The sequence below is a fragment of the Megalops cyprinoides genome, chromosome 2 (assembly GCF_013368585.1).
Source record: "Megalops cyprinoides isolate fMegCyp1 chromosome 2, fMegCyp1.pri, whole genome shotgun sequence".
In the NCBI taxonomy this organism is placed as follows: domain Eukaryota; kingdom Metazoa; phylum Chordata; class Actinopteri; order Elopiformes; family Megalopidae; genus Megalops; species Megalops cyprinoides.
The window spans coordinates 55,578,449-55,591,670 of record NC_050584.1 but is presented as its reverse complement, the minus strand read 5'-3'; the positions used below and the strand labels follow the sequence as shown (position 1 = coordinate 55,591,670).

The window sequence follows — 13,222 nt, the reverse complement described above, 5'->3', positions numbered from 1 at the left end:
TCCAACACCAATGTCAGTGTTTTACAAGTGCTCTCTAGCATGACTGGAATCGCAGTCGTTTTTCCAAAGAATAGAAAGCATCTGATTTGCATTCACATGGAAGGGCAGGATTTCGAAATGAAGTGTGCACACTGCTCAACCATACATGCACCTATTCTAATTATGTGTTAAGAACAGCAATAATTGAGACATGTTATTTAAGTTTGAACAGGGCATTTACAGTATAATAAGAGAAGAGATACATGAATATGGGCCCAAAGCTAAGGCTATGCTAATGTCTAACATGCAGACAAGAGTATGTAGAGTATTTAGGTAGGGGGTTAGTCCAGGTGATTGACAGATTGCTAGTACAACAAAGAAGAGGAATGCAGAGTGTTTCGTGCTTGGGCATGTTTTGTGAGGGTGTATGTAACATGAACGGAAACTGTTCATATTTGATGCACAGACCAAATGACCTGCATGTTTGAACGGAACGCCACCCCAAGACTGTTTTCTTGCCCAGAATTTAACCTGAGGTGCTGATATATATATATGTCCATTGACTTCAGCATGTCCACGGCCAATGTGAGATGTTACACAGTGTACTGTTTCCACGGCATTATTTTGCAAGATCGTGCTTCCATTGTGTGACTGTGTGACATTCTCATAATACACTGTGTATATTTTGTGAACATTTTGTTTTTTTCTCTTTTATTTCCGCTGCAGGCCGGGCAGATGCAGAGCTGGAAAGCTTCAGCCCTTTCTACAGGCGTCAATACCTGGTGGCCTTCTTCTCCAAGCTGCAGGATGAGGTGGAGCAGCACAAGCCGCGCCAGACCCAGCTCCTCAAGCAGAGGGTAGGACGAGGCCAGGACTCCTGGCCCGGGCACGAATATCGCCGACCCCGCTACAGTGTCGTAAATGACAGCAGTGATTTACCGGGTCTTGGGGAAAAGCCCGGCTACACTGCTCACACGGGGCTCTGCGCTGCTCTGTGATTGATTAGCCTTGTCTGTCTCTGCAGGAGCCCCCAAAGCCTGCAGAGGTCCTGTATGAGGAGAATGTGCTGTACTTTGATGACACCAGGAAGTGGAAAGAGAGGTTTGTGGTGGTGCGAGCCAACTACAGCCTGGAGTGCCATGACAGCTATGAGGTGAGGGGAACCTCGTCATTTTGAGATGTGAGAGGCATGCTGATGAAGTCTTGTGTGGTGATCCTGATCATTTTGGTGGCTGTTTGCTTACAGACATTCATGAAAGGAGTTCCGCCCCGCCACAAGCTCCTTCCAACAGGGGGCACTGTGCTGACATCAGAAGAGAAGTACATGGTCATGGTGGATGCATGTTTCCCCGACCTCAACAGTGAGTATCAGATGGACTGGGAGCACAAACCCACAGAGCAGGGACACCAGAGTGGATATTCACTTCAGTGTTTTGTACTGATGAACAACCAGCAAGAGGCAGAGGAATGGAGAGAGGCCTCTATTGCTGAGCTGAAAAGCAGAGAAATCTCTGCACATTTCCCAAAAATCCCAGAGTTCAGCTCGGTGGCCTCTGGAATGTGGAGTGGCAGCATTGCGTCCTGTTTAAACTTCTGTCTTCCACATGTGGAATCTGTGAGGCAGGTATACAGAACAGTACGGGGCTGGAGCGGTGAATGTTGTCAGGCCATGCTCACAGAAAAATTCCAGGACATTTTAGTTCTGTTTGCCTGTCTGTGGAAGAGCGAAACCTGTCTGCTGCACCGAACCCAAACTGACCCACTTCCTTCTCATTAGTAGGACTCCCAAATACTTGAAGAACTGTTTACTCGTTGCCTTGTATAGACCTTCCCCCCAAGGACAAAACAAATGGAAACTGGCTGATGGAGTCCATGATACTGCATGTTGGCTCGTCCACACTGTAGCCATCTGTTGGATGAGTTTGAGTGGACTTTGCCCACTTCTGCGGCTGTATGCGTGCTATGGAAGTTGCCAAACTGCGTAAAAATAGATTGTTGTTCCCCAGTTCCCATATCTGTTTGGTATTCCAAATTTTGTTTGTACATTTTTGCAGGTATGCCAGTTTTTTTCAGTCTTCTCTGGAAAGTACATTTAAAATTGAAAACACAAGAGATATTTTAATGAGCTTGGTGAATCGCTGCCATAATAGAAAAGAAGCAACCAAAGGGTAAACCAAAGAAGTGTGCAACCCTGGGGCAATGTCCGCTTTTTGTTTGATTAACCCTACGTGCAGAGATCAGACAAGAAAATGAGGATCCAGTTATCTGCACCACACAGATATTACCCCAATGCCAGTGCCATTCTATGGATCACAGGATTGATCAGCTGACATGTGTCACACAGTCTGACTGGACAGTGTACGGAGTTTTCACAGATCGTGTGAACCAATTCCATGTTTCATTCCGTCCACCGGCTCTCTCAGCTCACCTGTGTGTGTTGTGTCTGTACGGCAGGTGTGAAGGAGGAGTTTGCGCCTCCCATGGTGGGCATGCCTGGGCAGTTCCCTGTGTACCTGCGGCTGCCGTACCGCAGGGACTCCTACTTTTGTTTTCGCGTGGAGGACCGCTGGACCCGCTTCATTGCCATCCTGACCGACTGCATCCGTCACCAGAACCAGGGTAAAGAGCCTGGGGGGAGCTGGCTTGTACCTTGTCTGGCCAACTGTTAAACCTTTGTCATGTGACTTTGTGTATGGCTTTCGCTTGTGTTGTACTCTGCCTCACTTCTAAGTCACTTTGGGTAAAAGCATCTTTCAAATGAATAAATGTAAGTGTAAGTAAAGATGAAAAAACTGAAAAATAAAATGACTAGATGAAGGTCTCCTCCTCTCCATGAGCAGATTTCACCTTAACGTTGTCTGGGAGATAGTGTAAGGGCGCATGAACGCTCTGAAAGGCCCCTCTCCTGGTTGCAGTCTGCTGCTGCAGCTGTGAACAGATGCGCAGTGCCTGCTTTGTGCACCCACTGGTGTGTCTGTAAAAGCTCTTCATTAGGCTTTGAAATGTGTCAAAAATACTCAGTTCCATAAGGCCTGCTTTCTGAGATGAAAAGACCTCAGTCATGTTCTTTTTAGCACATTATGGCAACATTCAGGCCTAGTTTTACACAAGAAAGAGTCTGAATTTTTCCCCATTCAGAGTCAAATATAGCATAAAATGAGAAATGCTTCAGCTTCCTTTTGATTTAAGGACAGTGTCTGAATAAAACTGGTGAGATTTGGTGGGATTAGGTGGGATGTTGAGTTCTCGTTCTTTTCACCAGTGAGGCTTTGCCATGATAATAAAAGCAGCCTCCTAAGTCACAATACCTTATTGTCAAACCCACATCCAACCAAGTGAATGAACAAAATCCAATATGAACACTATGTATTTCGCTGTGTGTCTGGGGATGAAACCCATGGTCTTCAGCAGTTACGAATGTATCTACCAGCATCCCACATGGATGACTCGTCCACTTACTGTGTCTTTCCTCTTTTCATCAGATTTCCTGAAGAAGACGGCTTGTGAGGTGCAGACCTTCCTGAAGGCGATCCAGTTCTACAGAGAGGAGAAGGGTTGCTATGAATCATGGGACATGCTGATTGGCAGCGATGTGCGGGTGGGTCATTGCACTGTGAGAGCTCCAAACCCATCCCACTAGAAAAAATGCCTATGTGGCAGGTTAACTTTAACTGAGAGCAAACACCCAGCATGAATAGTCAGGCTGTTACAAACAAGAGGAGCAAGAGAAGTCCAAATGAAGAACAGGAGAAGTTACGGCTATGAGTGTAATCTGTGGCTATGTCTTATAAACCATATATGGCAAAACCACGGTAGAATCGGCCTTTGTTACCTCAGAAAACACAGCACGTTAATGTGAGGAACAGATTGTGTTTGTCAATTTTTTGAAAACAATTTGACATGTCTTTGGCTCCGCACAGCTGACTGCCTCATTGTGCCATTGTAGTCCCCCGGTCTGATTGCCGGTCAGGCCATGCCAGCTTTTAGCAAATCTTTTAGCAGGAAGTCCAGCTGCTCAGGAAACACCTTCAGTCGAGTTCAGCAGCAGCTATTGTCCTAGGAGTTGACATCGCATTCATGCGGCACCTCGTCAGAGCACAGAACTGTGAGGAATGTGTGCAATGCTGTGTGGAGAAACAGAGCAGGCAATGAGTTTCACTGAACAGTTTCACCCTTGGTTTTTTTTTTTTTACATTTGAGCCTGAACATGCTAGGTGCATGTTCTGTGTAGTGTACTGAAGGTTGGCTCAAAATCACATTAGGTTAAAGTTTGTTTGCATTTATCAATGGCTGGTAAAGGCCTGTGTGCATGAGCATTGTGCATGAATGTATGCACAGACCAAGGGCTCCTGTGAAGGGCTGTGAGGGAGTCCCAGGAGTAACAGTGCTCTGTGCTCTGTGCTTGGATGCTGACAGTGTGAAAGATCCCTTTGCTGTGTGTTAATTTGTTTGCGTTGTGTACACTGTCTGCGTACACTCCGTGACCGTGCTCTGTGGTTTGTGTTCAGAGGCTAAGAGCTGAACAGTGCTTTGTGCTGTATACCCAGACGGCGATAAAGCATGTCTGCTACTTCAGGCAATGAAAGTGCTCTGTGCTATGCATTCAGACAGTGACACTGCCATGCTTTTTGCTGAGTGTTCAGATAGTGACAGTGTGACAGGGCTCTGTGATGTGTGTTCAGACTGTGACAATACAGTGCGCTGTGCTATGTGTTCAGATAGTGACAGTGTGACACTATGACAGTTTTCTGTGGTGTGCGTCCAGTCAGTGACCTTGTTTTTGACCTGTTCGTTGTGACTCAGGTTTTGGCCAACCAGGTGATGGAGGAGTTATTACCTGCTCTGCAGACCGAAATGATGCCCCGCCTGAAGGGGAGGAAGGCAGACAGGAAAAGAGCCTGGTTTGCGGTGAGTTACAGAGTTACCATCTTGGGCATTCCCAGTAAAGGGGATGTCACCGGAGATGTATCCCACAGGGGGAGATACAAAAATAAAATGAACAGCTCTTAAACAGACCCTAAAAGTACCTAATTGTGACCACTTCCAGCTGATGTCTCTAAACTTGTATGTGGTTATTTCTTTCGGTTACGTTTGTGTTTGTGCGCATATGAGTCATGCCCTGACCACCAGGCACAAAGAAGTTTGAATAGAGTGGCTGGTTCAGACTTGTCTGTGGTAATGTCATTTCTGTGTGGGAGAGGACGGTGTGTGTCTGGTGGAATTTTCCCTGATCTTTGCACGCCCCGCCTGTTCGCAGACCATGGAAGCGGCCTACATCCTAGTCCAGGAGCAGCTCCTAAAGGGGCTCACAGCCCTGAAGGAGGAGTGCAGGGAGATGGCCAAGCAGCAGGAGCCGCGCATTCGCTCCAACATGGACCAGATCGTCAGCTCACGGGACTTCCTGGAGGGGAAGCTGAAAGGTACTGCATGTGGCCAGGGGAAGCCCCTCTGGTCCCGCAGGGCTTCACTGCTATTTCAACCAGACTCATCTCAGAGAAGCTCTAGTGCACACTAACATATGAAGCACAAAACATAAAGAATGTCATGTACCTGGCATATATAGCAAAATGTGTCACATATTAAAAATGCAACAGTTATTGCCATGTCCTTATATGCATTTTTATGTATACTGTGCTACTTGTAATGTAGCAACATGTTAGTCAGTGTAGGGGGTGGCAGTGTAACATAGTGGTAAGCGGCAGGACTCGTAACTGAAACGTTGCTGATTCAATTCCCCACTGGGGCACTGCCATTGTATCCTTGGGCAAGGTACTTAACCCAGTAAAGCCTCAGTAAATATCCAGCTCTATAAACAGATAACATGTAAAAACTGTAACCGATGTAAGTCGCTCTGGATAAGAGCGTCTGCTAAATGCCAGTAATGTAATGTAGTTACCACCATGTCCTTATACACATTTTTATGTATACCATGGAAAGCATAGTCATTTTGCAATGTAGGGAACATATCAGGCTTTTGAAGTACGTGGCATTTGAATGCAGACCTGGACAGTGGGACTGTCGGGTCAGGTGGAGGGCGGTTCCGCATTCCTCTGTGAGCAGGGAATGTGGGACCTGCCCGGGGGGGGTTCTCTCTCTCTGAAGGGGTAAGGTTGAGCCCCCTCTGTCCTGTGACTCTGCGGAGAGCTGTGGGAAGGTAGTGGTGCAGAGAGACACTCCGGGCCAGAGGCAGGGTGGGGGACAGCAGGGCGGTGTACTGTTTCAGAACAGGCCCTTTGTTATACTCGCAGGGTGTTGACAGCAGTGATATCTCAGATAACACGTAGCGTTTTCTTTTTAATTAGGGCAGCAGGTTTTATGGATCCTCTCGCACATTACCCCGTTCATCATATGTGATAGGTCAGAAAAAAAAAATAATACTTAATAGTCACACATCAAGGACTAAGGGTGGACAGGAAATGTACTGAAACTCTGCAATGAATCATGAGTTGTGTATGTGTATTCATTTATAAAAAAAAAGTGTAGAAAAGAAGAGGTTGAATCAAGTTCAGGGTGTGTCCCCTTGTTTCTGCCCCGTAGCCACGGTGACGGGGCGAGCGGAGAGCTTCTGCTTTGAGCACGTGCAGCCGCACCTGGCCTCCGTCCTGGAGGACCTCATGGGGCCGATCAGCTCGGGGTTCCAGGAGGTGCGGCTGCTCTGTGAGAGGCTGATGGACCAACTCTGCCAGGGCTTTCAGGAGAATTGCAATGGCGAGGAGCTCAGGAAGGTGAGAGAGAGGAGCTCGGACCGGGTCATAACCGTGGTGCGGCATGCTGGAATGAGCTGTCACTGACTAAGCACCGCGGTCATAGGCAAGGGGTGACCTCCTGCTGAGATCATAAGTACTGCGCTGTATAGTCATCAGGAGTGACTCTATGCTTCCAGTATCTTTAAAAGAGGTGGATGCCGCCCAGTATCCACATTGTCTGTCCAGCTGTGACCTCTGTGTCCCAGTGAAACGCCAGCAATCCTGTCCCTCTCCCCCCGCTCAGTCTCTGGAGGGGATGCGCAAGGCCAGCCTGCAGGGATGTTACCAGCACGTGGACGTCCTCTGCGAGCAGCTCCAGGACCTCAACAGCCGATACAACTTCTCCAACTGCAGCGGCCTGGTGCATAGCACCCAGCTTGACATGCAGCAGGTGAGCATCCCTTTCCCAGAGCTGCGAGGCTGGGAGGGGCCACTGGTCCCATGTCACATGATTTCTCTCACTTTCCTTCTTTCTCCATTTACCCAACAACTAAAAACCCTGTAACCTGATCAAATCCAATCAGCTCCCCCCAGACATCCACAAGTTAAATATCTGGCGCCCCCTGTTGTTTATAAAAGCTTTTCACAGCCAAGTGTATTTACATTACATTACACTATTGTCATTTAGCAGACACTCTCATCCAGAGCAGCTTACATAAGTTACAATTTTTACATGTTATCCATTTTACATGTTATCCAGTTGGATATTTTACTGAGACAATTCTGGGTTAAGTACCTTCCCCAAGAGTACAGCAGTATGCCCCAGCAGGTTACAAGCCCTGCTCCTTAACTACTATGCTACACTGCTGTATTTCTTTGAATATTTTTGAAGCTTTCTTGTTCTCTGTATTGCATGTGCGCTTTAGCTGATGGAGAATGCAGTGTACACATTTGAGCTGCTGCTCCAAATAGCCCTGAAGGACAATCCTGCCAAGCCGGGCTCCGCCATGGAAAAAGCCAAGCTACGGGTCCTGAAGGTAGGCGCCCTCACAGCACCCACAATGCACTGGGCTCTCTCACTCACGTTTATCATCTGCAGGTACTACGCACATCAGTCACGCAGTCCAGAGGTGTCACTGTGTTAACACAGGTCTAAAAGTCTGTGAAATCTCCTACGTGGTGCTACATGATGCTCTCTCTGTGCTGGGCAGCAATATGACTATGACAGCAGCACAGTGAGGAAGAGGATCTTCCACAATGCTCTGCTGCAGATCACCCTCCCTGCCCTCAAGAAGAACCTGGCACCCCAATGCAAACCAGTAGGTCCCTGGAGTTTGGTCCAGAAAAGATCCAGAAACAACACAGCAAATATCACACATCACAGAAAGACGTCTGACAGATGACGTTTGCATCGTGGCTAGAAAGTTCTCCCAAAATGCACCCACTCAGCACAGCCCAGAATACAGTATGACAACCTCTATACCACACATCACAGGCAGGAAGTCTGGCTTGCAGCTCATACACAACACAGTCAAACAGTCCAGAACTGAACAACAAATATGTACACACATAGCATGCATTACAGCCAGAGAGTCCACCCAACAGCTTAGGCACAACACATCCCTCACATAGGAAATATAATAAATTGTTTTCTGAGGATACAACCACTGATTTTATGTTTTGTTTTGAGTTTTATGCTGCAAATTTCAAATTTAACATTGCTAAGTGATGTCTTCAGAGTGTTCCAATAAATAAGATACAGCCATGATTTCCCTCGTAACATGCTGTGCAAATTTGCGTTTGTCTTTGTAGGAATTGCAGACATTCGATGAGTACATCTTTGCTGACTATACAAATTTCATACACATGGAAAATGTCTATGAGGATGTTCTCTTGCAGACCCTTGAAAGTGAAGTCAACAAAGGTACGACACTTGAACTGTGTCCTGTCTGTGGTTTTATTTATTTATTTATTTATTTAAATCAAGTATTAAGATGAAGGTTCTCTGAATGGGTATCTCTTAATTTCACATGATGGTGTAGACAATGTCCATTAGGGAAAAAGTCTAAAACCTGCTTTATTGCAATTCACTTCAGAAATATTACAAATGACAAAAGTGGAACTCTAACTAGGCTGTGTAGCACAAGATGGAGCCGAGGCTGCCTGAACCGGTACAGCATGATTGCTTTTCCGTTGCATCATTCTCAACCTGAGCTGTATCGAGATGTCTTACCAAATGCTGACATCTGCCCAGATTGAGAAGACCGCCTGGACTTCATTTATAATCCAAGGCTGAGGTTTTCCCAAAAAAACACAAGACTTCATATCACCGGTACTTCTAAGTACATGTGGTTGTTTGCTGTGATCAGTGTTGGCAGCTTGCTGTTTTTTCCCATCTGTGTTAATTTCCAACATTTTAGTGCCAACCACAACACAAGCAACATAGTTATAAAACTTGCCGACTCCACCCACAGCTCGCTTGTAAGTAGGCCAACATCAGTGATGCTGGTGGGCTGAGCTGGCAGGAGTAAACTTGACAGAAAAGATAACAGAAAATTATCCTGAAATTTCACTTATCTTGCCAGCCTAGTTACAGTTCTACAGTACTAGTGTTCTGAAATAGTGAAACTTTGCAGCTGTGCCACAATATTATTTGAGTTGACCATGTCTTGCCTGAGATGCTGCTTCAACATCATTGTCCTTCTCTGTTGTAATTGTTTTTAGTGGTTAAGGAGGCAGCCAGTCTGAAGAAACACAACCTCTTTGTGGATGGTGCAGACATGCGCCTCTTCAGCCAGTCCAGCCTGTATGCCGGGACCCCATCTGGATCCACTCCCACCAGTCCAGCCAGTGCTGCTTGGTCCCAGTCACAGACACCAGCCTCTTCACCTCTGAGAAATGGCCAACTGGAGAGTCCAGTGCAGAAGGAAACGACGACCACAACTGAAGGAGACACGGTGGAGAAGGCGGACAAGCTGATCACAGCTGAGACAGAGGAAGGGGACGCATCTAACACAGCTGATGCTGAGAAGGAGAACACGCCCAAAACAGCTGAAGCTGGGATTATACCTAGCACGGCTGAAACTGAGACAGAGAGCTCACCTCACACAGCTGAAGCTGAGGAGAGCTTGCCTGGCACAGCCATAGCTGAGAATAACATGCCAAGTGAAGCTGAAGATGAGAAGATTAGCACAGCCGAAGCTGAGGAGAACCTGCCCAGTGCAGCTGAAGCTGAGGAGAACATGCAGCGTAGTGCAGAGGAAGCGCAGAAAGAGGCCATACCCAGTGTCGCTGAAACAGAGAAAGAGGACACGCCCATTGCATCTGAACCAATGAAAGATGACATGCTCAGCGTAGCTGAAGAGAAAGAGGACATGCCAAGTATAGCTGAAGCAGAGAGCAAGTCTATGCCCAGTGTATCTGAAGCAGGGAAAGAGGATATGCTCGGCATAACTGACGCCGAAAAGGAGGACATGACCATTGCAGCTGAACCAAAGAAAGAGGAAATGCCGATTGTAGCTGAAGTACAGACAGAGGACATGCCCACTACAGCTGAACCAACAGAAGAGCCCACACCCAGTGTAGCTGAAGTAGAGACAGTGGACATGCTCAGTACAGCTGAACCAACAGAAGAGCCCAATAGTGCAGCTAAAGTAGAGAAAGAGGACGAGGACATGAACATTCCAGCTGAACCTTCAACAGAGGATACCCTTGTTGTGGCTGAAGCAGAGAAAGAGGTTACGCCCAGTTCAGCTGAACCATCACAAGAGGACACATCCAGTGTGTCTGAAGCAGTGGAAGAGGACACACGCCATGAATCTGAAGTGCAGAGAGAGGACACACCCATTGCAGCTGAACCATCAAAAGAAGACACATCCAGCGTAGCTGAAGCAGAGAAAGAGGATGAGCCTGGTGCCACTGAACCATCAACAGAGAACATGCCCCATGGATCTGAAGCAGAGAAAGAGGACATGCCCATTGAAACTGAGCCATCAAAAGAAGACGCATCCAGTGTAGCTGAAGCAGAGAAAGAGGACACGTCCATTGCAGCTGAACCATCAAAAGAAGACACATCCAGTGTAGGTGAAGCAGAGAAAGAGGATGATCCCAGAGCAGCTAACACAGAGAATGTGGAGACAGCACTGCAGAGTGACGCCCCTTCACCCTGCCCCAACACTGACTCTGCTGGAGAGCAGAACCTTTGTGCGGACACCATGGTGTCACTGAGTCTTGATGCTCCCCTGGCTGAGACCAAGGCTGACACCGGTCTTGTAACTGACAAGACTGCAGAGGTTAAAGACACTGAGGCCAAGGCTGTCCTCACACAGTCCCCGGAACAGGCTGTCACAGACACTGAAGAGCCCACGTCTGGTGATTCTAACACTGGAATGATCAGTGAAGACTCCACCCAGTCAGAGGAAGACGGTAGAGTCATCTCCCCATGCGTCAAAGTGGCTGAGGAGCTTGAGGAAGGTGGTACAACTTCCTCTGGCACCTACTCCACAGAAGAGGCAACAGAGAGTGACGTTTCCCAGACCTCTGACCCCACAGAGGAGGGCACAGAAGGTAGCGCGGTTACCGTAAGCACTGAGCCTATTTTGGAGGGCAAAGAAACAGAAGTTTGTTTCGAGGCCGGCACCACAGCAGAGGGGGAGGTTGTAGAAAGGAAGGTTACAGGTGTTACCCTAAACGCAGAGCCAGCCACGGAGCTTACAGAGAGCACCCTACACACTGCCGAGGTTTCTCCCAGTGTCAGACCCACAGAGGAGCCCGCCGAGGTGAAGCCGCAAGCCCTGGACTGCATCAGAGAGATCCGAGACTTGGTGGTGGAGATCATCGAAGTGGAGGAGCTCGTGCAGCACTATCCAGAAAGCGGCAGTGCATAAGTCCTGCAGCCAATGAGAACATAAACCACCGTGTAGAGGCAAGAGAGGGAGCCAGCAGAAACAAGCCAATGCAGACCTATGCCTAACAGTGGAATTATCGTGCCTGCAGTTACCTGTACCTGTGTTATGGCTTCAGGACAAAGTGTAATTGTACCTTTGCGTACCTTTTGAAGGGTACAAGCCTCATGCACACTCAATCAGAGCATAATATTCCTTCATCTCTCCCTGGACACAATCACAAGAACAATTCAGTGCCATTTCTCTTGGAGGTGTGTACACAAACTGGATAGGCTATTCAAAGAGATCCAAAAACTAGTGGTCTGGTTAGTCTGACAGGTAGCTGAGCTGATAAAGTAGATTTCTCAAGCAGAAGAAAAGGGAAATCTATTAGTTGCTTAGCCAAGTACCAGGTATCTAATGTGACATGAATACTTGTACTGTTATGGTTAAAAGCCATTGATGTTTTTACATATATTTTAGATTATTTGTATTTTCACATTTACTGGTTTAAAAATGTTTAGTCTGACCGCTACAAGAATGTTGCTAAAGGATTAGCAGTCATAAAAATTACTGGAATGTACATATTTAGTTTGGAAGAAGGTAGCTAATACTAAGCGTATCTAATATTTCACTTACTTATGGGTATTTGTAGCATCAAGACACTACACCACAAGATTCTGATAAGATTAATTCCAAAGGAGTCCACTGACACCATAGGGGCCAGTATGCAAACGCTGTGGGAAACTCGCAGTCAAAGTGGCTCATCGTGAAGAAACTATGCAGTTTTCCTGCACGAGGGAATGCGTGTTATGCCAGATGTGTATCTTACCTCTACCGTGTAGTTGTGTATTTGTCCTGCTAGCTATGAGGACTCAATCCTCAAGTTTCAGAGCTGCAATTCTCAGTTCGTTGTGTGCCTGAACGAACACAAAGCGCCTCTGTCAATGTAAGCCAGTTTACACCGCAAGGGAGAAGTTTTACTCATATGGAAGTTACGAAGTACTGTGATTTGTCTCACTGCTGTGAGTTAATTATGAATACACTAAGCATGTATATGCATTCTTGTCATTCCCTTCTTGACACTCAAACTATGAATGTTGTACAAGTCATGCAGCCGTCCAAAACCATGCTTGTGGGGGGGGATTCTAATTTTATTTTTTCTACAATGAAGTATGAACACATTATTTGTGAAGTCTCCCTTTTTGGGGTCCCAGGAGTGACAATGACATGTGTGTGGGTGTACTCCAAAATCCTCCCTTGTTCCCTACTCGCCTCTGTCACTGATCTCTCCATTGCTCCTTGATGAGATCTTGGTTTTCTCATGCTTTATTAAATCATTCTCATGATTTAATTCTCCTATTAAAGCAGTCAGGGTAAAATAATTTTTTAGAAAATTACCTTTAAGTGTAAAGGTTTATCAAAGGGCACATCAAAATTGTGTTCAGTTATTCACTGAGGATTGGAACAGCCCTTTTAATGACTCCTCTTCAGTGAATGCAAGGCAGTGGTTTTAAATGCAACAGACTTCTGTGAACCTATCTGAAATAGGAAATGACCTTGATCTGGAATGCTCAGCTGATTGTACAGCACATTGTTAGGGGAGACCTGTTGGCCTTTCATGGAATTATCATAATCATAATCTTATTTATTTGAGTAGCAACTAAATTGGTA

At 46.6% G+C, this 13,222-nt stretch overlaps 1 protein-coding gene across 1 annotated transcript in view; it reads left to right on the top strand.

The window, feature by feature from the left end:
• The window catches only part of niban1a (niban apoptosis regulator 1a), a 26,707-nt gene extending 13,485 nt beyond the window's left edge, over nucleotides 1-13,222 (top strand). The window contains exons 2-14 of the mRNA XM_036520842.1: nucleotides 706-836; nucleotides 1,004-1,132; nucleotides 1,226-1,340; nucleotides 2,434-2,598; nucleotides 3,462-3,577; nucleotides 4,783-4,887; nucleotides 5,237-5,399; nucleotides 6,517-6,704; nucleotides 6,970-7,116; nucleotides 7,592-7,702; nucleotides 7,877-7,984; nucleotides 8,478-8,589; nucleotides 9,390-13,222. Coding sequence (XP_036376735.1) covers nucleotides 706-836; nucleotides 1,004-1,132; nucleotides 1,226-1,340; nucleotides 2,434-2,598; nucleotides 3,462-3,577; nucleotides 4,783-4,887; nucleotides 5,237-5,399; nucleotides 6,517-6,704; nucleotides 6,970-7,116; nucleotides 7,592-7,702; nucleotides 7,877-7,984; nucleotides 8,478-8,589; nucleotides 9,390-11,551 — 3,752 coding nt within the window. The 3' untranslated portion in view covers nucleotides 11,552-13,222. The remainder of the gene's footprint in view (nucleotides 1-705; nucleotides 837-1,003; nucleotides 1,133-1,225; nucleotides 1,341-2,433; nucleotides 2,599-3,461; nucleotides 3,578-4,782; nucleotides 4,888-5,236; nucleotides 5,400-6,516; nucleotides 6,705-6,969; nucleotides 7,117-7,591; nucleotides 7,703-7,876; nucleotides 7,985-8,477; nucleotides 8,590-9,389) is intronic.